The 26806-nt window shown below is 50.3% G+C and overlaps 1 protein-coding gene across 3 annotated transcripts in view; it reads left to right on the top strand.

Annotated features, from left to right (window-relative positions):
• The window catches only part of Togaram2 (TOG array regulator of axonemal microtubules 2), a 49440-nt gene extending 23455 nt beyond the window's left edge, over positions 1-25985 (top strand). For 2 of the 3 annotated variants that reach the window (XM_045151088.1, XM_004669407.2), the window contains 10 exons: positions 417-570; positions 1706-1811; positions 2895-3130; positions 4809-4967; positions 7780-7897; positions 8195-8289; positions 10622-10817; positions 11621-11837; positions 23210-23296; positions 25651-25985. In XM_045151088.1, coding sequence (XP_045007023.1) covers positions 417-570; positions 1706-1811; positions 2895-3130; positions 4809-4967; positions 7780-7897; positions 8195-8289; positions 10622-10817; positions 11621-11837; positions 23210-23296; positions 25651-25985 — 1703 coding nt within the window. The remainder of the gene's footprint in view (positions 1-416; positions 571-1705; positions 1812-2894; positions 3131-4808; positions 4968-7779; positions 7898-8194; positions 8290-10621; positions 10818-11620; positions 11838-23209; positions 23297-25650) is intronic. The other variant, XM_045151089.1, reaches the window with a different exon arrangement.
• The last annotated feature ends 821 nt before the right edge of the window (positions 25986-26806 follow it).

Raw genomic sequence — 26806 nt, 5'->3', positions numbered from 1 at the left:
TTGAAAAGGTTTTTTACTAAGAGCTCTGACACAATCAGTCTGATTCGGAGTGCCTTTCAGTGTGCCTTGTGGGGTTGCAGGCGGAGCAGAACTATTTATACTCACTGCCTCACCTCCCACCTCCATTCCTGTGACTGTCAGACTGAAAGCCTTAGTGTGGGACTAGTCTTTAGCATCTGTTTGATTATGAATGTTTTTGTGATGGGGACTTGGTATGTAGCCCATGCTGGCCTTGAACTCTTGATCCTTCTGCCTCAGACTCCTAAGTGTTGGGATCATAGGTATGTACCACCATGCCTGGCACCATCTTTTTTTGTTTGTTTGTTTTCCCTGTGTGGTGCTCAGGCGTGGAAGGCCCAGCTCTTGGGGGTGTTCCCCAGTTCTCCTGGTGAACTTCTGTTTCTTCCCCTGAACAGCTAACTCATTACCTGCCGTGTTCACATTGGGCTCTCCTGAATGGGAGGAAGAGGAGGAGGAAATGGATCTGAGAGCCTTCAGGGAGTTGAGGCCCTTCTCAAACCCAGAGCTGGGGTTGACAGATGCCCTCCAGTACCTCAGCAGCAATGACTGGTGAGGAGGCACCTTCCCTGTGTACCCTCTGTGCCTGAGTTATCTAGGGGGGGTTGCAGAAGAGTTCCTGTCCCCTTGCTGTCCCCCTTCCCGGCCCCTGAACTCTGCTACCATGTAAGAAGTCCTTATGTGTGTGCATGTATGGAAGCACTGTGGATACATTTATGTGGTGTCTCTATCTTCCTGCATGTGTTCTGGGCCCCATTAAGTCGCCATATGCACTGCTCTGTGACCTGCCAGAACCAGATAAGGCTGGGAGGAATGTGACCATAGATCACGGAGACTGAGGACAAGAGCGGCTCAGTTTCTCGAGCTCAAGTTGAATTGGCGTGTTCCTCCTGCAGTGCCCGTGCACACTGGCACACGGGAGCTGAGTCACGTGTCAAGTGATGACGCGGGGCCTGGAACTCTGATGAGGAGCTTCCCGTCTCAGTCCTCACTCCAGGCACTCTCTTGAAGGCATCTGCCTCGTGTTCAAGGCCTGGCAGGTCCTGGAGGGCTCAAGAGCCCAACCCTGCCAGAGCCAGGGGCCAGCCAGGGGTCCTTAACAGCCTGTATTTGGAGATAATCCTATTAAGTGTACTAAGCTAGTTTCAGAAAGATAGTCTACCTTTCCTTTCATTTGTGCTTCCTAGATTTTATATAGATACATAAAGTCATATATGTGTGGTATATATGTCGTGAAAGTAGAAATGACTCTGCCTAGGGACTAAGAGGCTGGGGTGAGAGAAGGATAGGCAGGGGAGGTGGGGAAAACACACTCAGTACACTATACGCACGTGTAGAAAAACATAAACTGTTAAAAAAGGCTGAGAGTGTAGCTCCGTTGGTAGCGTGCTTGCCGGGCACGCACAGAGTCCTGGGTTCAACCCCCAGCACCGCATAAAAGCAGACATGATGGCTCACATCTGTGACCCCACAACACCTGGGAGAAGGAGGCAGGAGGATCAGAAATTTCAGAAAATTCAGGGTCTTCCTCAGCTACATAGAGTGTTTGAAGCCAGCCTGGGCCTCAAAATTGCTAAGCCAGTCAGCAAAAGCGACTGTGCTGACCAGGATTGGGGGCAGGCCTTCCCTCCGAGGCCTGGGGGCTCTCCCTCCTCACAGCCATGATGGGCCTGGCCTTGCTCCTCAGGCAGATGAAGGAGAAGGGCCTGCTGAGCATCCAGCGCCTGGCCGCTTGTCATCCGGAGGTCCTGGCCGGGAGGCTGCATGGCGTGTCCTTGGCGGTGACTGCGGAGGTAAGCTTTCCCCACAGCCCGTGTGTGCTTTTTCCTGACCCTTGTCCTTGCTTGTTTCTCGGTCCCCACCATCCAAGGTAGGTCACTACCCATCCTGCGGATTAGAACACAGACCTGGGGTTTCTTTGTTCCCAGTCTTTGGGAAGAGAGACACCTGAAGTCACGTGTTCTCATTGTCACAGCCTGCACTCAGAATGCCTGAGGAGGGGTTTGGGATGCTTTGGGCCAGAGTCCCAACTTCAGGCATGTTGCAGCATTCCCCAGGGCCCAGGGCTCAGCCTAGGCCCCATCCCGAGAGGCAGGAACACTCACTGGATGCACACAGAGACCAGGCCAGGCCCGTGGGAAGAGAGTGCTCCAGCCTGGGTGAAGGATGGGTAGGGCATGGGTAGAGAGGATACTGTGCCATGTGATATGGGGTCCCTTCTTTAAAACCAGTGGTTTATACCTACTTCTAACAGTAGTTGTAATGATGCTCTTTTTGGTAAATGTGTTGTTTTAGTTCTTTTCTCATTGTTGTTACAAAATGCCCGAGGGAAACTTAAGGAAAGGTTTATTTTGGCTCACGGTTTCACAGATTTCAGTTCATCATGGTGGGGAAGGCTTGGCAGTGGAGCTGTTTTGTCCACAGTGAGATTATGAGGTGGCAGGCATGGGAAGGAGAAAGAAAAGGGCGGTGGGGAGAGAAGTGCCTTGAACCAGGGGTTTCAAAGTCCTGTCCCTAGTGAAGTTCTTCCCAGCTAAGCTCCACCTCTTAAAGGTCCCACAGCCTCCCCAGATACTGTCACCAGCTTGGAAACAAGCTTTCAAAGCATGAGCTTGTGGGGTTGTGGGGCACATTTCAGATTTAAAGCATAACATGCACTTTGAAGGCTAAGTGGTGTACAGATTTTAGATGATGATAAAAATGGAGTTAACAGCTATGACAGTAACAGGGTGGGCCATTTTGCCCAGCGTCCCTGCAGGGACCTGGGGGGAGGGTAAGGAGGTGGTGGAAAGGGCGGCCTGGCACCCATCCTCTTTGGGTTTAGAGCCCACGCGAAGGGCCAGTAGTCCTGGAGGCCCATTCTCCTCTTCTCCAAGGTCACCAACCTCCGCTCCAAGGTGTCTCGTCTTGCCATCAGCGCCCTGGGAGACCTCTTCTGGGCCTTGAAGAGGAACATGGACCAGGAAGTCGAGGAGATCACCCGCTGCCTTCTGCAGAAGATGGGGAACACAAGCGAGTTCATCCAACGGGCAGCCAACTGGGCCCTGGGAGCCATGGTGGAAAATGTGACCCCCGCCCGTGCTCTGACGGCCCTCACCTCGGCGGGCGTCTAGTACGTACTGATCCATGCGAGGTGATGATGGGGAATCAGGGAGAGAAGGATGAAGAAAGGACAGGGGGGGAAGGTGGCAGAAACTGAGGCTGCAGAGGGACGCTGGGGATGTCTGCGAGGCAGCAGGACAAGGCGCCTGCTTCCGGCTCACCTCAAGGGCGTCACACATTAGCCGAGGGAGGCAGACTCCTGCTCTCTCCTAGGCCAGGGTGGGGAGAGAGGAGTGGGCCGCTGTAAGGGGAGGGTGCTGTTGCTCTTCTCCAAGGCTGGGGAGTGCGTGGTGGCCATGGTAACTCCTGGGAGACAGGCCCCAAGGCCCCCTCCCAGGGGACCAGCACTTCTTTCTGATGAAATGTGGGCCAGGAGAGCCAGGCACAAAACTAGTCTCTTCCAGACTTGCCTCTCCTCAAGACAAAGCCAAATCAACACTGAAACAGCAAAGGCCTCTTCCAAGGCCTGCCTCCCCACAGCAAAGCCCATCTCTGGTCCTCACACTGAGGCACAGGCCTCCCCAGCAGACCCACGGCGCCAGAGTGTGGGGCACCTGATACCCACAGCCTGGTTCACTTCTTGCGTTGTCACCTCGCCTCACCTGATGGGCACAGCAGGGGTGTCAACCTCCAGAAGCAGCTGTGAGGAGTCAGTGAGTGGCTTCATGACACAGCCACTAGAAAGTGCCAACTTTACCCAGCATTCTCTGAGCCAACTGAACTCAGGAGACATTGTGCCCTTCATGAATTCTGCTCTTGCCATAGCTTCTAGTAAACCACGGAGTTGATGGGGGACACTGGACGAAGGAACACAGCACAGTGCCTGGCACAGAGAGTTGGCCCTCGGTTATTATCGCTAAGTACCAGGGTCAAGTCCTTAGGGGAGCTCAGAGCAGGATGGTGTTTGAATCTCCCTGGACTTCAATAGCAATGTTCTGCTTCGGATGTCCATGCCTATAGGCCAGTGGGCCACTCTCATGAGGAGAGCTCTGATGTCCCCCTTTGTGTTCCGCTGAGGGGAGGGGTGGTCAGTGCTGCCTGACGGGAGGAGGACACAGAGGCACTGCTTGAAAGAGATGACAGACACCCTGATAGGTTTCTCCTAGCTGGGTTCAGGTTCCGTCTGTGGCAATGACCATGTCATCTAATTCAGTCCTGTAGACTTACACTAAACTTTCACTACGTGCCTGCCAGTCATGTGCTGGGCCTCGGTGGGAGCCCCAGGGGCACAACAGAATGGGAGAGGCAGCATGTGCTTCCAGGGAGCTGGTGACTTGCTTAGGTGGGGTGGGGAGGAGCAAGGAGCAATTATACGTATGAGAGGACCAAAAAGATGCTGCCTTAGAGGGGACAGCTAACTCTGCCTGGTGGTGGGGGGGCTGAGGAAGCAAGAAGAGACATTGATTAGTTTTCCAGGTGGAGGCAAGATAGAGACAGGTAGGTGTGGGCAGGAGGAAGATGCGGGCTCAGGAAGGTGCTGAGAGCCGTGAGCCCGGGGCCATTTGGAGGACATCACTGGGTTTAATACAGCTGTTCTTTCCTCTCTCATTGCCATGGCTGCCACTGTGCCGTGGCTGGCATGAACATGAGTCTGTAGTCTATAACTGTAGATCCATGTATGCCTCTCTGGGGCTCCCACACCCCTATCCTGTGATGGACCCTTTGGCCATGATTGTGTTTTCTTTTAGCCATCGAAACCCCTTGGTCCGGAAATGCACCGCCAAACATCTCTGGGCTGTGCTGGAGCAGATCGGCGCCGAGAAGCTTCTCTCGGGCACCAGGGACAACATAGACATGCTGGTGCACGACCTCGTGAGGCTGGCCCAGGACTCCAACCAGGACACCAGGTAGGGCAAGACCCACGCCTGGATGCAGCAGAGGCAGTTAGCCACCGGCGGGGCATGGCCTTGCATCACAGCTGCCCTGGAATCATGCAGGGAGACGGCCAGACCAACAGAAGTTATGTCCCTTCCTTCCAGCTGTCACCTCACTCCCTCCAGTGTCGCAGCCAGTCCTTGCAGGGCGTGTCGGGCGCCTCCCACCCCCTCTTTCTTGCCTTCCATCCTCTTTAGTTCATACAGACGGATTCTTGAACCTACTCACTCTCCAGCCCACCCTGCTCCACTCTCCGTTAGTCCGTTTAGCCATTTTCAAGATACATATATTTGCAAGGAGAGAGAGACACACACAGAGAGAAAACAGGCATGCCAGGGCCTCTAGCCACTGTAAACAAACCCCAGATGCGTGTGCCACTTTGTGCATCTGGCCTTACGTGGGTCCTAGGGAATCAAATCTGGGTCGTTAGATTTTACAGGCAAGGGCCTTAACTGCTGAGCCATCTCTCCAGCCTCAAGAGATATATTTTTTAAGATTTTATTTATTTGCACGTTGTGTACACGCCAGAGCATCTTGCTACTGTAAACAAACAGCGGATGCTTGTGCCTCTTTCACATCCAGCTTATGTTGACGGCTGGGGCATTGAACCTGGTCTGGCAGCTTGGCAAGCAACCACCTTTAACTACTGAGCAATCTTCTCAGCCCTTGAAAATTTTATTTTTGACAAGTGCATACACGTGTATAAAGTGTTTTAATAATATTCACTCCATGTTGTCCTCCCTTACCCCTCTCTCCCCAACTAAACACCTTCTTTCTCCCAACTAGGCATCTTCCTGCTTTCGTATCTTCTTACTGAGTTGAGTAGGGCTGCTTGTGTGAGCATGCGCAGAGGGCTATGCACAGGAGTGTGGGCACCTTACCAATGGCTACACCTCTGAAGAACACGACTCACCCTCCCCCAGCAAGCATGAAGTGCCAGTGGCTACTGTGGGAGGAGTGTGGGGTGGTCCCTGTGGAGGGATGTTGCCCGGCTCAGCTTTGTGCAGGAAACCACAGCTGCTGTGAGTTCAGGAGTGTAATGGCTGTGCCATGTCCAGAAGACAGCACTCCACAGTGTTCCTCTTCATCCCCCAGCTCGTACCTTCTTATTGTTGATGTTGTTGTTGTTTAGAGGTAGGGTCTTTCTCTATCCTAGGCTGACCAAAAATTTACTATGTAGTCTCAGGCTGGCCTCAGACGGATGGCAATCCTCCTACTTCTGCTTCCCCAGAGCTGGGACTAAAGGTGTGTGCCACCACGCCCGGCCTCTTACATCCTTTCTGCTCTTTCCATGATGTTCCCTGAGCCTTGCAGGGTGATGTGTAGATGTCCCTCCAGAGCTGAGCACAGTTACTTGTTCTCAGCATTTTGTCCAGCTATTTGCCTCTGCAGTAACTTCTGCCTGCTGCAACAAGAAACTTCTGTGTTCAAGGCTGATAGCAGCACTGATCTATGGATGTAAGCATATTTAGAGGACAGTTTGACAACCTGTTCATTTAGCATAATGCCAGTAGTAGGTTCCCCCCTATAGCCTATGACCTCCGTAACCACAGGCTTTTCACCAGGTTTGCAGTGCCAGGCATGAATTCCCCCCTGTAAAGCAGGCCTCAAATCCCGTTGTTGCCCCCAGAACAGACATGCCACTGCTGCACTAGTGGGCACATCTTGCCTGGCTTGCCAGTGGGGTAGCTTGCAGGGCTCACTGCTGGCGAAGACTGGTGATGACTTTTCTCCCCCAGGAGCCTGCATAGCATCTTCCAGCACTACCATATTTAGTGGGCACTCTTTTATTATTTTCATCATCATTGATACAGACATGAATAAGAAAAATCGAGAGCACATTGTCTTGGGGCTTACATCCTAGTTGGAGGAGATAAACAAACAAATATAGAGTATTTTAGATACGGACAGAGAACAGAAATGTAAGAGGCCAAGAGGATGGAATGGAGGTGGAAGGGAGCGACTTGAGGCTGCCAGGATAGAGGGGCAGTGGACAGGCGGGTACGCCACCATCCTGTCAAGAGGGGCTGAAGGCTGGGACCCGGTGGGTGCGTGGCTTTAAGTCCGTTTTGAAGACAGAGGCAGCAGGATGTGGGAGGTGAGAGTTTCAAAGAACATCAGAGATGCCTCTGAGGAATGATGGCGCTGCTCACTGAAGTGAGGAACGTTGGTGGAGACGGAGATTTGAAATTGTACTTCTTGGTGGGGTTGGAAGATGCTCATGAAGGGTCTGGAAAATGGGTTAGTGGTTAAGGTGCTTGCTTGCAAAGCCCCAGGACCCAGGTTCGATTCCCCAGTACCCACATAAGCCAGATGCACAAGGTGGTGCATGCATCAGGAGTTCATTTGCAGTTGCTAGAGCCCCTAGCATCCTCATTTTCTTTCTCTCTTAAATAAATAAATAAAAATATAAAAACAGATGCTTCTGAAGAGTATTAAATGATCTAGGAAGATGACTAATAAGGAAGTAGAAAGGCTGGAAGCAAGTTGTCTATGCACCCTGATATATATTAAAATGTAAATGCATACAAAAGACCACAAAAATATATAAAAATTTATCAGTGATTTTCTTTGGTAATGGCATTATGGATGGTGCTTGTTCTTTTATGAATCTAATTTTTAACTGGGTAAGGATTGCTTCCCTAATTAGAAAAAGTATGGAAACCTGCCTTGCTGTAATAATTAGGAAAGTTGTATAAAGTGGTAGAACAAATGTATTGGGCATATCTGTGGCTGTCTCTTCATCTTGTCCTATGGCCCTGTGGGCCCCATGGCCCGTGGCAGGTTTTATGGCCGGAAGATGGTGCATATCTTGATGGCCAATGCGAAGTTTGACGCATTTCTGAAGCAGTCCCTCCCATCTCACGATCTGCGGAAAGTCATGGCGGCCATCAAACAGCGCGTGAGCAGTGGAGTGAGGGGCCCCTGAGGGTGTATGGGGTGGTCAGAGCCAAGGCTGGCAGCTCTCACGAGGCGGGGATCCTCCAGGCTCCCATTTTATCCGTGACTTTGGTCGGGTAGCTTAAATGGGTTTTCTGTTCACATGTCTGTCCCCCTGTACCATGAGCTCCATGGGTCTCTTCTCTTTCCTCTGCCAGATGGGACTCTCGACCTGCGACTGTGCAGCTCTCCTCGTTAGGGTCTAAATGGGGATGCCAGGCTGCCCCTTTTGGTTCATCTTCTATGTTTATTTTTCAAGGGAACACAAGAGCGTCTTGAACTTCCATCTGCCAAAGGCCACAAGGTGGCGAGGAGTTTGGAGGCATGTGAGAACGGGCTTCCTGTTGACGAGGGGTACGCTATGCTTGTCTCTCTGGGGCTCTGTGTCCAAAGCTGCCCACAGAGGTGTCTTGCTGACCACGGCTGGGGGCTGCTTTGGGGTAGAATGTGGTCCTGGGGCCTAGCTGAGACCCAGTTGGCTCTGCGTCACTAACAAAAGGATTTATAGGACGGACTCCACCACTCCCCACTCACCGCTCACATCCTGGGCAGACCAACTCCTGGGCTTGGTAGCCTCCACCCACAGGAGCTCGTTCCTGCAGTCTTGGCTGAGGCTGGACCTGTTGGCGGGGCTCCTTGCAAGCTCAGCAAATCTTCCATCACATAGATCAGCACCTTTGGCCACCACATCACAGTCGCCAGTCTGAGGCAGAGCTGGAAGGTGGACGGGCAGGACAGTGTGGCCTGCAGGCTGGAGGGTGGGTGCTGGGAGCAGCTAGAAGCCCAGCAAGGTCCTCTGCCCTGTCCTGGGAGGACCAGCAGAATTTAGCCGAGGCCAGGGAAGCCCTCCCCGAGCTCTTCAGCGGCAACCTCCTGCTGCCTTTTCCTCACCCTTTCTCAGCCAGGCGGTTGGGCTCTCCTCCTCTCCTCCTCTCCTCCCCATCCTCTCTCTGCGCCTCTCGGCTGCTGTGCCTTTGCTTCAGTGGAGCCGTCTTCCGCAACCTGCTCGCCGCTCACCTCTTCTTGCTCAGAGTGGACAGAGGCTGCCTGTTCTCTCTAACCCTGCCTTCCATTTTGTGAGCTCCTTAAGACACAGACTGTCTCTAATCTCCTTCTTCTCAACACCCAGCACAGCTCCTGGTATTCAGTAGTCAAAAATGACAGAATGGGTGCTGTGGGGGCGTTCTGGGTGGGCGCTTGGGCTTGGTATAGGGCAAGAGCACAGTGACCCTGGCTTAGAACTGGGGATGGGAGATGGAGTTCTATGTGCAGCTACCCTCCCTCTGGCTGGAATAACCTAGGGGGTTCTGACGAGCACGCTCAGGTCCTGGAGTGTGAGCAGAGCCTAGCTGTGAGGAGGAGGAGACAGACAGGAGGCAGCAGACAGGGTGAGATGACCTCTGGATTCTTCCCCGAGTCTCACGTTGCCTATCACCTACTGGGCTGGCATGACGGTGGCTCTGGGGCAGGGCCCCCGCCCCACACGCGTGAGACCCTGACTTCCAACCCCAGCACTGCACACGCACATCACTAGTCTTTGTGTGCTATGTCCCCTATTTCCAACTCTTCACATTTCTTTTTGTTGTTTTTTGAGGTAGGGTCTCACTCTAGTCCAGGCTGATCTGGAATTCACTATGTAGTCGTGGTGGCCTTGAACTCACGGTGCTCCTCCTAGCTCTGCCTTTAGTGCAGGGATTAAAGGCGTGCGCCACCACACTAATCCCACATGTCTTTTTTTTTTTTTTTAAATAATCTTTGTGGATTTTTAAAAAATTTATTTATTTATTTATTTGAGAGCGACAGACACAGAGAGAAAGGCAGATAGAGGGAGAGAGAGAATGGGCTTCCAGCCTCTGCAAACGAACTCCAGATGTGTGCGCCCCCTTGTGCATCTGGCTAACGTGGGTCCTGGGGAGTCGAGCCTCGAACCGGGGTCCTTAGGCTTCACAGGCAAGCGCTTAACCGCTAAGCCCCCTCTCCAGCCCCCACATGTCTTTTAAAAAGAAAGACTAGAAGGCAGGAAGAGAGAGCCTTGCCTGCTGACCAGAGGGGAGGATCCTAGGCAACCACATTGTCATTCCTTGAGGAAAAGAGACTCCTAGAGTTCTCAGGGCCAGTGTCCCCAAGCAGCAGTCAAAGGATTTATCAAAGGCAGGTCTCGCTCTAGCCCAGGCTGACCTGGAATTCACTGCGTAGTCTCAGGGTGGCCTTGAACTCAAGGCGATCCTCCTACCTCTGCCTCCCGAGTGCTGGGATTAAAGGGGTGCGCCATCACGCCTGGCTAGAGTCTGTGCTTAGAGAACTACTATTTTATGAAGAACCTGAGGCTTACAGAGTATTTTCCTTATCTTTGATTCTGATTGTACAGAAACAAAACTCTGATTGAATTAGTCTAACATTAGTCTTACTTATTCAGTAATGGTTATGCATACAAGGGATGTATGATTTTGACAAATATGAAAAAGTGTTTCTCCAGATTCTAGATTTTAACTTCTCTCACCTGTAATAAAAGAATACACACACACACACACACACACACACACACACACACACACACACACGGAGAGGCTGGGGTTGCGGGTGACAGTGCTGTTTCTGTCCTACCTGGCAGTGGGAGGGAGTGTGGATGAGAGCTGGGCTCATCCCCTGGGCTCTTCCCCAGGGGTCAGCCCCTGCTTCCACCTAGGCTCGGCTCTAAGGGCCCGCGGCTGCTGGGGCTGCGCCCCTCTGTGCATGGTGGCGGCATGGAGATGGCGGAGCAGCTGCGGGAGATGATGCGGCTTCTGGAGGCCAAGGAGTACCAGTCTCGGATGGCAGGGGTGGGGCGGCTCCTTGAGCACTGCAAAGCCAAGCCAGAGCTCATTGCTGCCAACCTCGTTGAGGTGAGTGTGCCCCCCACCCCACCCTCACCCTTTCTGGTTCCTCCTGTGGATGCAAATTCCACCTTGAAAACTTGGAACTGGGTTGGATGTCGTGCCGCTGCTCAGCCCTTGCTTTCTAAGTGGCCTTTGTCATGTCTAAAGACTGACTAGATGTGGTTGTGGGGTTGAACACACTTTGAAAACACCCAGAGATTTCTTAGGCATTTCTCATCCTTCTAGGAGATTTGTGGCCAGGAGGTAGCGCTGGTGGGCAAGGCCTTAGGTCACTTTGGGTTAGCTGTTTGCATAATGCTTGGGGTCAGAGTCTGTGACTAGACAGATTGTTGGGCCACAGTTGATGGGCAGTCTGGGAACAGGCATAGCTGGTCACAGGCTGAACACCAGGTCAGTTACCTGCTTCTCCCTGTAGGGGTGTTGACAGTCACTGGCACATAGCAACCCAGGCTAAGCCAGCAGATCCCCGATGCCCACCCAGGTTTCTTACTAGCTGTGTAGTTTGAGGGGCATCATTAACGTCTCTAAGCCTTAGATGTTAACAGGAAACATAGCAACATGGGCCCCTAACATGGAAGATGGTATAGAGGTGCTACATGGTGCCCTAGATGGTTGGCATGAGAGTAGTGCTCAGTACACATCTGTCCCTCCCCTCCTGGCCACTCCTCTTTGGAGGTGAGACGTTTATCATCAGTGAATTCTGACACAGGCCAGGGGATCCCTTTCAGGGAGGCGCGTTGGCTGGGCTTGGGGAGATCCAAAGCGCCTGGCACTCTGCGGCTCCTGCTGTGCTTGTGTTCCCCCAACAGGTCTTTGATGCGTTCACCCCGAGGCTTCAGGATTCCAACAAGAAAGTGAATCAGTGGGCGCTGGAGTCCCTCGCACAGATGCTCCCCCTCCTCCGAGACAGTATGCACCCCACGCTGCTGTCCGTGGTCACTGCTGTCGCAGACAGCCTCAACTCCAAGAATGCACGGATTTCCACCGCTGCCACCACCGTGCTGGACGCAATGATGGAGAGTCTGGGTGAGCCACCCACTGTAGCCCCATAGGGCCACCCCGCCACAGTCTTTGTGCTGGGGAGTCAGCTGACGGGCAAACAGCCCTGGAGTCGGTGAGGGGGCAGCAGCCCTGGATAGCTCTTCAGAGGCCTGTAGAGCAGACGCTGGCATCGTTGGGCCTCTGAGACTCTTGACTGGAGCTCGTTGTGCATGTCCTGTCCATTAGGCAGCACGCAGCAGGGAGCAGAGGATGGTGAGGGGGCCTCATCCACCCCCTGTAGTGACAGAAGGAAAAAGACCCCCCAGGGCCATGGGCACTAGAGGGAGTAAGGAGTGCGCAGCAAGGTTCCGCTGGGTCAGGACTTGGTGATAGACATGAGGGAGGGTGGAGGGGACCTGGAAAAGGAAGGAAGACGAGAGCAAAAAGGAAGGACCTGTGGGGAGACACCAGGGGAGGCTGGGGCTTCTTGTTTCCTTCCAGGTTTTGTTGCCCCATGCCTCAGTTCTCTAACACTGGGTGGATTTTCGATGTATTTCCTTCTGTTCCTTTTGTGGACTAAAAGGCGGTATTTGGTGTATACGTAGATGGAAGTACAATGGCCAAAACTTCAGGTACCTGGGATGGAGAGATGGCTTAGTGGTTAAGGCGCTTGCCTGCAAAGCCCAAGGCCCTGTGTTCAACTCTCCAGATCCCATGTAAACCAGATGTACAAAGGTGAGGCAAGAGCAAGGTTGCACATGCCCAGTAGGTGGCATAAGCACCTGGAGTTTGATTGTATTGGCTGTGGCCCTGGTGTACCAATTCTCTCTCTCTCTAAAAATAAAAAAAAGAAAAGAAAAGAAAACTTCAGGTACCTGAGTGGGCTTATGTCCAGGCCAGTGTGAGGAAGCTTACGATTGCCTTTATGTGCCTTGTTGTATGCCTGGTAAGCACAAGGCAGTGTCTGGCCTCTGGCATTCACTGACCATCCCATGTGAGGCTGGGACACTCACCCCTCCTCACTCCCTGTGCCCTGACCAAGCCCAGCTCCTAGGGCTGGAACAGCAGCTGTGTCCTTGGCTAGTGTCCCTAGGAGGAGTTTCAGTTACAAATCAAAGGCCTGGTCAAGTCCTTCTCTGTCTCTTGAGTTCATAAATATTGTCAATTTCCACATTTCATCCCTGAGGGAATTTATGATTTGCTGAGTTTGTTGCTGAAAAACAAACAATATAAATTGAGCTCTAAATTACGGCTTGTTCTCGGCGCTGCTCTGGGTAAGTGAGATTGCTGTTGCCAACAACCAAGGCGCTTGGTAAATCACTCTGGACCCTGGATTTATTGAGAAAACCTGCACCAAGCACAATGGGTTTCAGCTGCTGAGGAGGGAGGACTGGGAACAGGCCTTTTCTTTTGTTTTTAACCCTTCCTCCCTCAGGGAGTTCTGTTCCTGCTCTGCTACCAGGCCAGTCTCTTTGAGCATGGTGGGGCTGGGAGGTTTGGACAATAGAGTTTGGTTTTTCCTATTGTCACAACGCTCAGGTATCTTCTACCTGGAGCCCTGTTCTACCTCCCTGGGATGGGTGCTCTGGAAAGTGCAGGCTTTGAGAAGAGGTGTGTATTAGTTTGCTTCTGCTGCTATAATAAAAATCTCCAAGTCTGGAAATAAACTTTATATAAAGTGTCCAGTGGTTAGGAACACTTCCTGTGAAAGTATGAGAAGAGTGAAGGAGTGGAACACCGGATGTTCTGCTCTGGCCACAGGCAAGTGAACCCTGCTCACAGGAGCGCATGGGGACATACATGTACACACACACCATGTTCACAGAACACACACACACACACACACACACACATACACACTGTGTTTATTTAGCTCATGGTTCTGGAAGCTCAGCTTAATGGGGCCTCATGGTGAATGAAAATCACAATGGTGTAGAGAACTCACGTGGAAGAGAGTCTATGGAAAGACAGGAAGCCAAGATGAGGAAGGGACTGGGCTTGCTCTTCTGAGAAGAATCCACTTTTATGGGAGTCAACTTCCTTTTCCAGGCCAGAATTAATCCCTTCCAGGAAGATGCCCCACTGATCTCAGTACTTTCCATGAAGCCTTACTTCTTCAAGGCTTCACTCCCTTCCAACATTTCTATGCTGGGACCAAATTTCCAACAGAACCATAGGGAAGACAAAAAAAAAAAAAAAAAAAAAAAAAAAAAATTATGAACCACAGCAGCCTATGCTAGGAATCTGACCACACAGTGAGCTGGGGTTGCCACTACCACCAAGCTACCCATGGCTCTCCCATTCTGCTGGGACAGAGTCTCCTTGGATACAGCTGTAAATAGCCCCTGTGGTCCATCAGCCAGAGGCTTTGGTACAGGGAGAAGGAAGCAGTTGTGGGGGCCGGTGGGCTATCTTACTCTCTGATCCTTAGCTCAGTGCTTGGACTAGCAGCTATGGTGTTGACTTCAATGGGATGAAGGGAGCCTAATGAATCTCTGGCAAAAGGATCCTGCGGAGCTTACAGGATGAAACGCAGTCTTGGTTCCAGATAGTGTTTGAGCAGGTGTCCTAATGAGCTGGCTGGGCCAGATGGCTTTGCTGTGTGCCACACCCTCTTGGTTCAACCAGCAGCAATTTTTAAATGCATGTGTGTTGTATGTGCATATGCCTCTGTGTGTGTGTGTGTGTGTGTGTGTGTGTGTGCGTGTGCGTGTGAGCACAGGCGTGTGCATGCATACAGGCATGGGGGCCAAAGGACAGCTTCTGGTGTCATCTTCAAGAACTCTGTTCACTGTTTGTTTATCTTGAGGCAGGATCTTTCATTGGCCTGGAGTTCATTATCAGTCTAGACTGGCTGCCCAGTGAGGTCCAGCCACCCTCCTGTCTCCACCTCTCCAGATCTGAGAGTACAGGAACATACCATTGTGGCTGGAATTTTTCCTATCTACTTACCTATCTACCTGCCTATCATCTATCTATCTATCTGTAATCTATATATCTATTTCAAGGTAAGGTCTCTCACTAGCCAAGGCTGTCCTGAAAGTCACCCTAGAGCCTCAGGGTGGCCTTGAAATCACAGCAATCCTCCTTCTTCCAAGTGCTGGGGTTAAAAGGATGAGCCACCACGCCTGACCTTTTTTTAAAATTTTTAACCTTTTATTGACTACTTCCGTAAGCAGACAGTATACCATCATAATTCCCACTTCTATTTCTACTCTCCCCCTCTCAAATCCGCCTCCACTAAATCCCTTCTTTTAGAAAAAACTCACTTTTTTTTTAAAAAAAATGAGAGTGAGACCAAGAGAGAGAGGGAGAGAGAGAATTGATGCCACAGGGCCTCCAGCCACTGCAGTCGCACTCCAGACATGTGCACCGCCTAATGGGCATGTGCAACCTTGTGCACTTGTGCCACCTTGTGTATCTGGCTTATGTGGGATCTAGAGAGTTGAACATGGGTCCTTAGGCTTTTCAGGCAAGCGCCTTAACTGCTAAGCCATCTCTCCAGCCCTTCTTTTTCCTAATTACTCTTTCTTCTGCTTTGATGTCTTCATCTTTACCCCTATTATGAAGGTTTTGTGTGGGTAGCACCAGGCACTGTGAGGTCATGGATATCCAGGCCATTTTGTGTCTAGAAGATTGCACTGTAAGCAGTCCTACCTTTCCTTTGGCTATTCCACAATGGACCTTGAATGCTGAACACTCCACTCTCACTTCTCAGCACTATAGTGACAATTTTGAGTCACCCCAGTGGTCACTGCCATCTGAAAAGAGAAGCTTCTCTAGCCAAAAGTGAGAACAGCATCAATATATGGGTATAAACACAAAAATGCATAGAGGGCAGTTTAGTGGGAATAATATATGCATTTAGCCAGACAACAGCTGGCATTACTCCACTAGTGTTCATGACCTCCTCAGTGGCTGGCATTTTTATGTGGATACTGGAGATCAAACCTAGGTCCTTAGGCTTGCAAGGCAAGTGCTTTACCAACTGGGCTATCCCCCCAACCCATAGCATTGGTTTTGAAAATGTTTTAAAGGACAAGCTTATTTTGACACTCATGTGGGTCAGATTCATAGAGCTTTCAGTTAGTGACGTGGAGAATTCATCACTGCCAGTGGATACTCAGCTTAGAGCCAAGCTGTCCAGAGGACCTGCTTTCATTTGCCTGAAGGTCTGAGCTCGGTCCACCCAGGGAAAACTGCAAACAATTCGCCAAGCTTGCCAGTGCCCAGGACGCTGAGTAGTATCTGCAGAGACCCAGGACAGCGAGCACAGGGAAGGGGCATAGGTCTCCCCAAATTCCCCAGCCTATGATTCTTCTTTGTTAAAATATTTTATTTATTTGACAGATAAAGGAAGAGAGAGAGAGAAGGAGAGAGAGAGAGAGAGGGAGAGAGAAAGAGAGAGGATGAATGATCATGCCAGGGCCTCTAGCCACTGCAAACAAACTTCAGACACATGAGCCCCCTTGTGCATCTGGCCAATGTGGGTCCTGGGGAATCGAACCTGGGTCCTTTGGCTTTGCATTAACCATTAAGCCATTGCTCCAGCCCACAGCCTAGTGATTCTTGTGGTCTCTTGGGGAGGAATTCTTAGCACCCTGAGCCCCTCTTGATGGAGGGAACTTTTTCTCACACCTTCTTTTCTTTTTCATGCCCTCTGGAGATGCTGTGGTTAAATGTGGAAAGTTACAAACAACAGCTTGGCATATTACTGCTTCTTTACTGCTAATTCCAGCCTGAGAGGATTAAGAACAATGCCTGGTGAGGCTGCTGTCTTCAGGCACAAAGTCCAGATGGCAAGACGGAATGGCCACAGTGCTTCTCTCGGGCAGCTTCTTAAGATCCTGGTTGTGGGTGATCACACACTTATTGGCCCAAATCATGTCTCCTGCGTCCTTGGGTGGGTGGGGTGCAGGTTTCTGCCACTGTCCCCTTTGGGAGGGGGCAGCAAGGAAGGAGATGTATAGACAGCTTGCTCCCTGACCTCTGCCATTTGTCACTCCCTTCCTGCCTTGGAGTCTGTCTGGAATGGCATCACTGTGGCATTCTTCCTAGCGGGCACCAAGACCTGATTTGAAGGGAATTATTCTGGAGATTAAGGAAGTGCCTGAGCAGACTGGTCTGCCTTGTCTTTGGGCTCAGTTACTGGGTTAGTTACAGAAGAGATTTCCATAATGAAAACATCAGAGTGCTGACAGCTCAGCTCCTCCCCAACGACCTTGACATTCAAGTTTCTCAGTGCTCTGAGGAGCTCTCTCAATTTAGCCCAGCCCTTGGCCAGTTCTGGAGAGAGTAGATAAGGTTGAAGTGGGGCGCCCTCAGGTCTGCTATAGCTATTTTGCTCTCTGATTTTAAACTTATTTACTTTCTGTCAACAATAGGACCAGCATCGAAAATGCCTCTCCAAGCCAGGTGTGGTGGCACATGCCTTTAATTGCAGCACTTGGGAGGCAGAGATAGGAGGGTTGCCGTGAGTTCAAGGCCACCCTGATACATCATAGTGAATTTCAGGTCAGCCTGGGCTAGAGAAAGACCCTACCTGAAATCAAGCAAACAAACAAACAAAATGCCTCTCCCATATACCAACCACACAAATATAAATCATAATGTGAAGACAGTTTTGAATTTGCTTCTTGCATTTAACACTACTGAGAGCAGATGGTGGTACACACCTGTAATCCCATCACTTGGGAGGCTGAGGCAGGAGAATTGCCATGAGTTCAAGGCCAGTGTAGGCTCATAGTGAGACCCTGTCTCAACAGACAAACGCCATCTGCCATGCTACTCCAGTTGTTTTAGTTACTTAGAAATGTAAAGCTGGGGCTGGGGTGTAGCTCAACTGGCACAGTGCTTGCCTAGCATGCATTGGGCCCTGAGGTCAGTCCCCAGCCCCACACAATCTGAGTTTGGTGACACACTCCTGTAATCCCAGGGCTCAGGATTTGGTGGCAGGAGGATCAGAAGTTCAAGGGCATCCTTGGCTACATAGAGAGTTTGAGGCCAGCGTTAACTCTGATATAGAAAAACACAAACAAAAAGAAATTATAAAGCCCATTTCCACTCACAACCCTATTTATTTATGTAAACTTTATTTTATATATTAACAGGTTATACTCTTTTATCCCCTCATACCAGCTCCTGTAACCCTGGGGGCTTTCTTCAGTGGGACTATGGTATTCACTGTGGGGTCATGAAGGCTTCAGTCAGTCCCTATGGGGTAGCAGAGGGACCATGCCCCAGGGAATTTTCTACCCACTCTGTGGCCCTTACAAACCTTCTGTCTCCTCTTCCTCAATGTTCCCTGAGCCATGGCAGGCCTGTTGGCAGTCTGATTTAGTGTTGAGTTCTCTGTGGCCTCTGGATTTCTGCTTTGATGGGTTTTGATTGATCACCATGTCTGTCACCATCACCCCAAGGCTGGTTGTCAGGCTAGAAGTAAGAGTAGTACTCATGTCGTCACATCCTCTGCAATCTCTCCTGAGCTCCAGCAGATGTGGAAGAGGTGGCACAACTCATGGTGGGCAGTCAGCTATCTTTTTTTTTTTTTTGGCTATCATCTTATTGATAGATCTTGGTTCTCCTTCATTTTCGCTGCCATTTGTAAAATAAAGCAAATTCTCCAAACAAGAGTCAAAGCAGTTGGGTTAAAGGAGGTATACAAAGTTATTTGAGAGACTTTTTTGGTGTGCAAGCCCGTTCTTCTCCAGGGAGCAGTGGGGGCTACTTTCTGAAGTCCGAGTTTTCAGACCATGGGATTCTGATGTGGTTTCCAGAACCAGATATGAAATGAGTTCTTTCCCACTGAATGGGCCTCGTGTCCAGTCCGAGAACAGTTGGTTACTGGGAGAGCTTGCGTGCGCTACTGCAGTGTGAACTTCTTGTCTGGTTGGTTGATGTCGTTGTTTGCCGGGTCCCCTGCTTATTCCTGCTGTCAGTGACCGTTGTCCTCTGGCAGCTCCCGCAGGGCTCCCCAGCACTATGAGGGCTAGCCGGGAGGGTATGGATGCCCCTCTCTTCCAGCATGGTATTCCAGTGTCCTGTGACTGCAGCCTGGGGTGTCTTTGGCAATAGGGTCATACCTTTTAGCTATGGCAGGTAATCAAATATTTTGGCAATGGTCTACATTGTTTTGGTTACCTCATAGGTTTCCCTGGCCAACAGACCTCTGTGTGTGTGTGTGGGGGGGGGGTGGAGGGGGAGGGGCAACCCAATTTTGAGCCTGGGATTTACTGGCCAGAATCCATGGATTTAAGGTTTTTCCACCTTCTGTCCCAACTGTCCCCTTCCCATTTTATTGATGGTTACAGCTTACAGAATGCTAGCCAGAAGGAGGGTTTCTATGGAACTGATTCATGTTGTCTTAACTTTTGTGTGATTCCCTCCCCACCCTCCTTATCCCCTATCCCTCCAAGCTCCACTGTGATGTTTTGTCCTTCCCCTAGCCTGTCAGCAACTCTCCTCTCCGCTCTCCTTTCCTCTCTCTCAGTCTCATTCTAGCTTTGCGCCCATATTCCTATGCAGATGACCGCAACCTGTGCTCATCTCCTGCTGCTTCCAGCTTGGAACTGCAGATGGGAGGGCACGTGCACTGTCTGCCTTTCTGTGCCTGTTGGGTGAACTGACTTAGTACGATTTTTGCAACTCCATCCATTCTCCTGCACATTTCATTATTTCATTTTTCCTTACCACTGAGTAGAACTCCATTGTGTATACGTGCCACACCTTCATTAGCCATTCATCAGTTGATGGGCATCTGGGCTGATTCCAGTTTCTAGCTATTGTGAACAGAGCACTTACAAACACAGCTGAGCAAGTGTCTACAGTGAAGAGCGGGGTTTTAGGGTGTGTGTCCAGAAGCGGAATAGCTGGATCAAATGGTAGTTCTATTTTTATTTATTTATTTGAGAGCGACAGACACAGAGAGAAAGACAGATAGAGGGAGACAGAGAGAATGGGCGCGCCAGGGCTTCCAGCCTCTGCAAATGAACTCCAGACGCGTGCGCCCCCTTGTGCATCTGGCTAACGTGGGACCTGGGGAACCGAGCCTCGAACCGGGGTCCTTAGGCTTCACAGGCAAGCGCTTAACCGCTAAGCCATCTCTCCAGCCCGGTAGTTCTATTTTAACAATTTTCAGTTTTCAGAGTGATTTCTATACTGGTTGTACTAGTTTGATGGATGTGTAATTTTTGTCATTTTTTTTTTTTTTTTTTTGAGGTAGGGTCTCACTCTAGCCCAGGCTGACATGGAATTCACTGTGTATTCTCAGGGTGGCCCCGAACTCATGACAATCCTCCTACCTCTGCCTCCCAAGTGCTGGGATCAAAGTTGTGCACCACCACTCTTGGCTGGATGTGTGTTTTTAAGTACTCTCCAAGGTTACTTCTTTTGACCATGCCAGGGGCCAGGAACTGCACAGCTCTAGGAGAAGACTGAGGTGGACGTTCTCTATCTTCACCATGTAGCACCAGACCAGAGTTACCCAACTCTGCACCTCAGGCTCAGGCGCTGTGGTTGGTTGAAGTGAGTCACCATTGCAGTAGTGGTGAGAAGATGTGGTTAGGGACCTTTTAGAGGGATCCACCATGATGGATGGATGCTATTACTGCAGAGATGGCTCAGTTATCACACACATGTGTGGGATACAGATTAAAAGGGTGGGCTTGGCACCCTTCCTGTCTCTTTCACACACGCTCATTGGCCATGCACCACATTCTCATATGACATCCAGGCCTTTCTCCAGAGTCTTGTGCTGTGCTCTTGGACTTTCCCACCTCTGAACCCTGAGCCAGATAAATCCCTATTTTTTATTCATTGCCCAGTCTGTGGTTTCTGTGGTTGTTATGTAGGCAGAAAATGGACCAATAGGCAGGACTCACTTGCCGGGTGGCTATGGTGACATGGCTCAGGCCTCATACCCTTCCCCCAGGACAAGCATGGGCAAGCCCCAAAGTGCCCCCCCTCCAGAAGATGCTTCATCCCTTGCTCCCCCTCCCCCGGACTCGCTGCAAAACGCTGGGAGCTGGGCATGCCGGGCCTCCGTGCTTCATGGGAGGATGCTGGGGAGACTGGAGAGGGAGCTGATTCAGGCCTTCTGAGAGCCAGCACGCCTTTCTCAGGACAAGTATGCTTTGCTGACCTAGTGAATCTTAGTAAGGATTATAAGTCTTCAAGATTAAAACTTGAAGGCTTCAGCTACAATAAGAAGGAAGGACAGCCTCTGTACCCGGTTGGGTTACTCCTGTTGTGACGGCCTCTGTGCCCGGTCAGGTTAGCTCCCGTTGCAGTCGGCTTTAGAAATAGTCTAAGAGTGCAGGAGTCTTTCATCCTGAGGCCCACACCCACCTATGTTGGAAGGTGCTGGTTACTTCTCCATGGTGTGGCCCTGGGGGTAAGGGCTGGGTGACTATACTCCTGAGATGGTAAAAAGAGGGCTGGAAAAATGGCTTAGCGGTTAAGGTGCATGGCTGCAAGGCCAAAGGACCCAGGTTTGATCCCTGGGGAGCCGTGTAAGCCAGATGCACAAGGTGGCGCATGCATCTGGGGTTTGTTTGCAGTGGCAGGAGTCCCTGGTGTGCCCATTCTCTCTCTCTATCTGCCTCTTTCTCTCTCTGTCTCTGTCATTCTCAAATGAATAACTAAAGGTAAAATATTGAAAAAGAAATGAAATAGAGGAGGTTTCAAATCATGGAAGAGGAGAAGAAAGGATGTAAGAAACAAAGGGCTGGGAGGAGTGCTGGGGTGCTGTCTTCTGGACAGGATGTGGGCTTGCAGCAGCTGTGGCTCCTTCACAAGATGGAGGAGCCAACCTTCCATCATGGGTGGGGGAGCTCATGAGACTGCCCCGCCCTGCAGAGGAGCCATCGGCAGCTCATGGGTGCTCAGGGATAGGGAGTCATTATCTTCAGTGGCATAGCCAGTGGTATGTTGCACATGGTCCCGTGAATAATCCCTCACCCCTGTTCGTGAAGGTAACCCTAAATAAACTCTGTGGGCCACAGACAAGACATAAAAAGGGGAAGGGGGATTAGTGTGATGAGGGTTAATATAATAAATATTTATTAGATACATGTATGAAACTGTCAAAACTAAAATAAAATGAAAGGTTCTAAGTCCCTCTTTCCCCCAAGCCTCCCGAAAGGTGAGTGGGGCCACGTGGGAGGTGGATACCGTGTCCTTGGCTTATGTGCTCATTCGTGTTGGGCTTGGGCTTATGAAGGTTCAAACGGCTAGGAGAATACTTATGCCCAACTGACAAATTGCCAGCAGAGATGGCCAGCTGCTTCTCCTCCTGATGGGGGGACCAGTCATCCTGGGATGGACACTCTCCGTGCAGAGACACCCTTGGACAGATCCAGTAGAGTTGGTTACCCTGTCCCTGGCCCATAGGCTCTGGTTACTTGAGTACAAAGGTCAGGTTCATGCTCAAGTCAAAGGAACCTTCTAGGAAATGGGGATTGCATTTTACTTAGTTTCTGCCTCTTATAGAATAAATGACTACCTAGCATGGATGTACCTTTTTTTTTTTTTTTTTTTTTTTTTTGAGGTAGGATCCCACACTAGCCTAAGCTGACCTGGAATTCACTATGTAGTCTCAGGCTGGTCTCAAATTCATAGTGATCCTTCTACCTCTGCCTACCAAGTACTGGGATTAAAGGTGTGTGCCACTACGCCTGGCTGTTGTTCCTTATTGGTTAGAGCATGAGTTCAGCCTTTGAGGAAGGCCATGATTTCTGAATGCTGACCCTAGTCCTTCAGTGGCCTTTGTACAACCATGGCCCAATGCCTCAGTTTCTCCTAAGACTATAAATATCTATCCACATGTTCATCCACACACCTATCACTGTTATACAACTGTTCATCTTTTATCAAATATCCATCTACCTTCTTTTATCTCATGCCTTACTCTGGAGCCAGGTCCATGGGAATAACAGGCAGCCCAGTGGGGAATCAAATATACTTCAATGATTGTCTCTTCAACTACTCCATGCCTATTTACTCTTTAAAAACCTGCCCTTGGGCTGGAGAGATGGCTTAGCAATTTAGGAGCTTGCTTGTGAAGTCTGAGGATCCATGTTCTACTCTCCAGGTCCCACAGAAGCCAGATGCACAAGGTGACGCAAGCACGCAAGGCTGCACCTGCCCACTAGGTGGTGCATGTGTTTGGAGTTCAACTACAGTGACAGGAGGCCCTGGTGTGCCAATTCTGTCTGTCTCACTCTCTCTTATAAAAAGGAGCAATCTGTTAGGTTTGCCTCAAAAAAAAAAAAAAATCTGGCCTTGCTATACCTGTAAAAATTAGTATTTTTCATAGGGCCTTTTCTCCACTTGGACGTGTGGGCACCTGGCACTGTGAGGTGCCTAGTGCTGGGCTTGGCCCACACTGTCATGGTCACTGGTGTCTCCATCTCTTTCAGACCACCTGTGCCTCCTGCAAGCATTTGCCGGACGGGTGCGTTTCCTGAGCGGCCACGCAGCGCTGAACGTCACGGAGCGACTGTCAGGTGAGCGCCTCCAGCCTCACCCACCACCCTGCCCGTCGCTGCTCTCGCCTAGCCTTGCGGTTTCTTGGATTTAAGGGATCATTTGAGAATTTTAGTAATTTGCTTTTTTTTGTGTGTGTGACAATCTCCACTTTGCAAGAAAATGCTCTTTGTTTTTGGTGAAGGTGAGCAACAGATAGCTTCTAAGAGTGAGTTGCAAACCATGACTCCTATGGCCCACTGAATGGGTTTCGCCTTTTGTTTGTTTGAGATAGGGTCCTTTTCTGTAGCAAAGTTCTCGAGTGCTGAGGTTACAGATGTGCCCCTGGCTGCCATGGAGTGCCTTCGTGTAAGTCAAGAAACGTCCTTCCAGAGGGTCAGTGCCCAGTGTGTGGCCTGGCAGCTGATAGCACTGTCATGGGAAGGAGAAACGCTGCCTTGTTTTTTTTTTTGCTTCTCAGCAGGGTGCTGGGCCTGCCTTCGGGGGGGGGGGGTAGGGCTTTGGTTTGGTTGGCACCTGTCATTTCCAGGTTGCAGCTAAAGAAAGCTGCTCTGGCCAGTCCTTGCTGTTTTCAGGTTAGGGCCACAGCCTTTCATGCCAGGGCTGCTACTGGCTCCAGGTGGCACTGAAAGGCCCTGGGCCTCAGCGTTCACCATTGGCTTGCCAGTCACCATGCTGACCTTGGACAAGTCACTTTACTGAGTCCTGTTCACCCCCCTCAGCTTGCCAAGTTCTCCTCTCAGCCGTGGCAGGCCTCAGTGTGCCCCTAGGTTTCTGAGGAGCCCCTGAAATGCAGACAGGTCATGCCACTCCTCATTGGCTTTGGGTAACCACATTGGTTTCCTGGAGTGTGGAGCCAGTACCTCTCAAGGCCCTTTCTGCCACGTACAGTTATGCGCACTGGACCCCACAGGAGGACGTGGGCTCCATGAATCTCCTTTTAGTAGAGATAGCAAAAATGAAGCTCAGATAGTTTAAATGTCCAGTGACTCTTAATTTTTTTAGAAGGATACTGCCTTTTAATGTTTATTTATTTATTTAGTTTTTTGAGAGTGACAGAGAGAGAAAGGGGGAGAGAGAGTGAGAGAGAGAGCATCAGGGCCTCCAGCCACTGCAAAAGAATTCCAGATGAATATGCCACCTTGTGCATCTGGCTTACGTGGGTCCTGGGGAATCAAGCCTTGAACAGGGGTCCTTAGGCTTCACAGGCAAGTGCATAACTGCTAAGCCATCTTTCCATCTCCCAATGTCATTTTAAAATTTTAACTTTATTTTGTTGACAAATTTATTCATGTAGATAGTGTATTTTGATTATATTTACCCCATCATTACTCATCCTACTTCACTGAACCCCTTCTTCCTTCTGACTACTTTCACTTCTACTTTGATGTCTCCTCTTTTTATGTATGTTTTTATTTTTATAACCCACTGAGTTTAAAGGAGGGTTTCTATCATGAACATGGGTGAGGTGTTATTAATGGGACGTATGGAGAACTTAACAGTGGCTCCACCACTGAGGAACATCCCCCCTCCATCAACAACCATTACTGCCAGAGGCTTCTCAGGGAGGGATGGGGCCTCAGGAGCCCCTCCCCCATCTGTGATGGAATGGTGATGACCCCTATCTTGTGTGGTTCGTGTGCAGCGAAAGACAGCTGCTGTGGGCTCGTGGGTGCAACAGCGGTGTCATGTGCTGAAGGCAGTGCTCCCATCACTCCTCCCATCCTCTAGCTTGTCCATTCTTTCTGCCCCCAAACCTTGGCTGGGTGGTATAGATGTCTCATTTAGGGTTGAGCACTCAATAGTCATTTATTCTCAGCACTTAGGCCCATTTCCAGTTTCTGCAGGAGCTGCCACTCACTGCAGTAAGAAGCTTCTCTGAGCAAAGCTGAGAGCAGCTGTGGTGGTTTGAGTGTAAAACGTCTCCCCTGACCTCCTGTGTTTGTGATTAAGCCTCACACTTAATCCCCAGCTGGGGATGTTGACTGGGGAGCCTTGCTGGAGGAGGTGTGTTGCTGAAGAGGGGCCTTGGAGTGATTTCGTCTACTCCTACTTAGCACCTCAGCATGCTCTTGCAATCCCTTCATGCTGATGTGAAGATGTGACATGGCCATCTGCTCTGCTATGCTGTGCTGAAGCTTCCTCTCAGAGCTGTATGCTGAAAATCAGCCCTTTTCTTTAATAAGCTGCTTCTGGTTGGGTATTTTGTCCCAGCAACAAGAAAGTAACTGCTACAGTGGCATCTATGGGCAGAGACATAAATATCTGGAGGACAATTGGTGGGCACAGCATATCCAGTTGTCCAAACAACAGTGGTAGCTTCACCTCTAGGGCATATGATTGGCTCCAATGACTCTCCTTCTCTTCATGACAGCATTGGTGGCCTCAGTTTACCCTCAAAAGCCTCAAGCTGTGGAGCGGCATGTCCTTCCGGTCCTGTGGTACTTCCTAAACACCATGATGGCGAATGGCGCCCTGCCTGGGCGTGGTGGGAATGTCCGCATGGTGGTGTGCCGACTGGCCAAGAGCCTCCAGGAGCAAATGGGCCCCCGCCTCCTGGACTTTGCCTCCAGCCAGCCCAAAGAAGCCCTCAAGGTGCTCCACGAACTCGTGGGCCTCGAGTCCTTGGGAAGCAACCACGAGGCCACAGGTAGAGGGATGCCTGACAGCAAGATGACTGGCAGCTCGGGCCCCTTTCAGCTGGATTAAAGGTGGATCAAAAATGGGCAATTATTATTTTTAACCTTATTTTATTTTTATAGTGGAATGATCACTGGGTCTGCTTTTCTCCTTAGAGTTCCTAATGTACATAGTATATTTTGAAGTAGAAATAAAGGAATTACTTATTTTTCTAAGGATTTTTTTATCTTGTACATTAAAAAAATAATAGTTTATTTTCAATTATTTATGAGAGAGAGAGAGAATATGGACAAAGGGTCTCCAGCCACTGCAAATGAACTCCAGATGCATGTGCCTCCATGTGTGTGTGACTTACATGGATCCTGGGGAATTGAACCTGGGTCCTTTGGCTTTGGTAAGGTAAGTACCTTACCTGCTAAGCCAGCTCTCCAGCCCCATCTTGTACTTTTCTAACCTTGGAATTTTCCAACAGGAGGATTATGAAAAAGGACAATAACAAACCCACTTGCAGATGACAGTTGTAATGAAGGACTCAGAAGGAAAGGAGTCTCACACAGGACCACATGTTGTAGCTGATGAAGGGGTGCAGCTGAGATCCAAAGTCCCCAGTTGCTCATGTTAGCCCGGTCCGTTTGTCATTGGCCTGATTAGAGGTCTTTACACCAAACATCTCCCATCGTGCTTCTGCTCTCCAAATCTTCAGCTAAGCATCTGTTCATCCTATAGGACCTTCTGATGGGATCTGCCCAGCTTGTCATAAGGCAAAGGGTGTAGGACAGTTACGTCACTAAGGCCATTTGGCTTGTTTTGGCCAGGACTAGATGACGTCTCACACAGTGGAAATGCTTGGTGGACTTACTTCCGTGCCACACGTTGTATAGGTGTCCCAG

This window comes from Jaculus jaculus, chromosome 5, assembly GCF_020740685.1.
Source record: "Jaculus jaculus isolate mJacJac1 chromosome 5, mJacJac1.mat.Y.cur, whole genome shotgun sequence".
Classification (NCBI taxonomy): domain Eukaryota; kingdom Metazoa; phylum Chordata; class Mammalia; order Rodentia; family Dipodidae; genus Jaculus; species Jaculus jaculus.
Note: the sequence above shows the minus strand (reverse complement) of the source record. Positions and strands in the feature narration are given on the sequence as shown.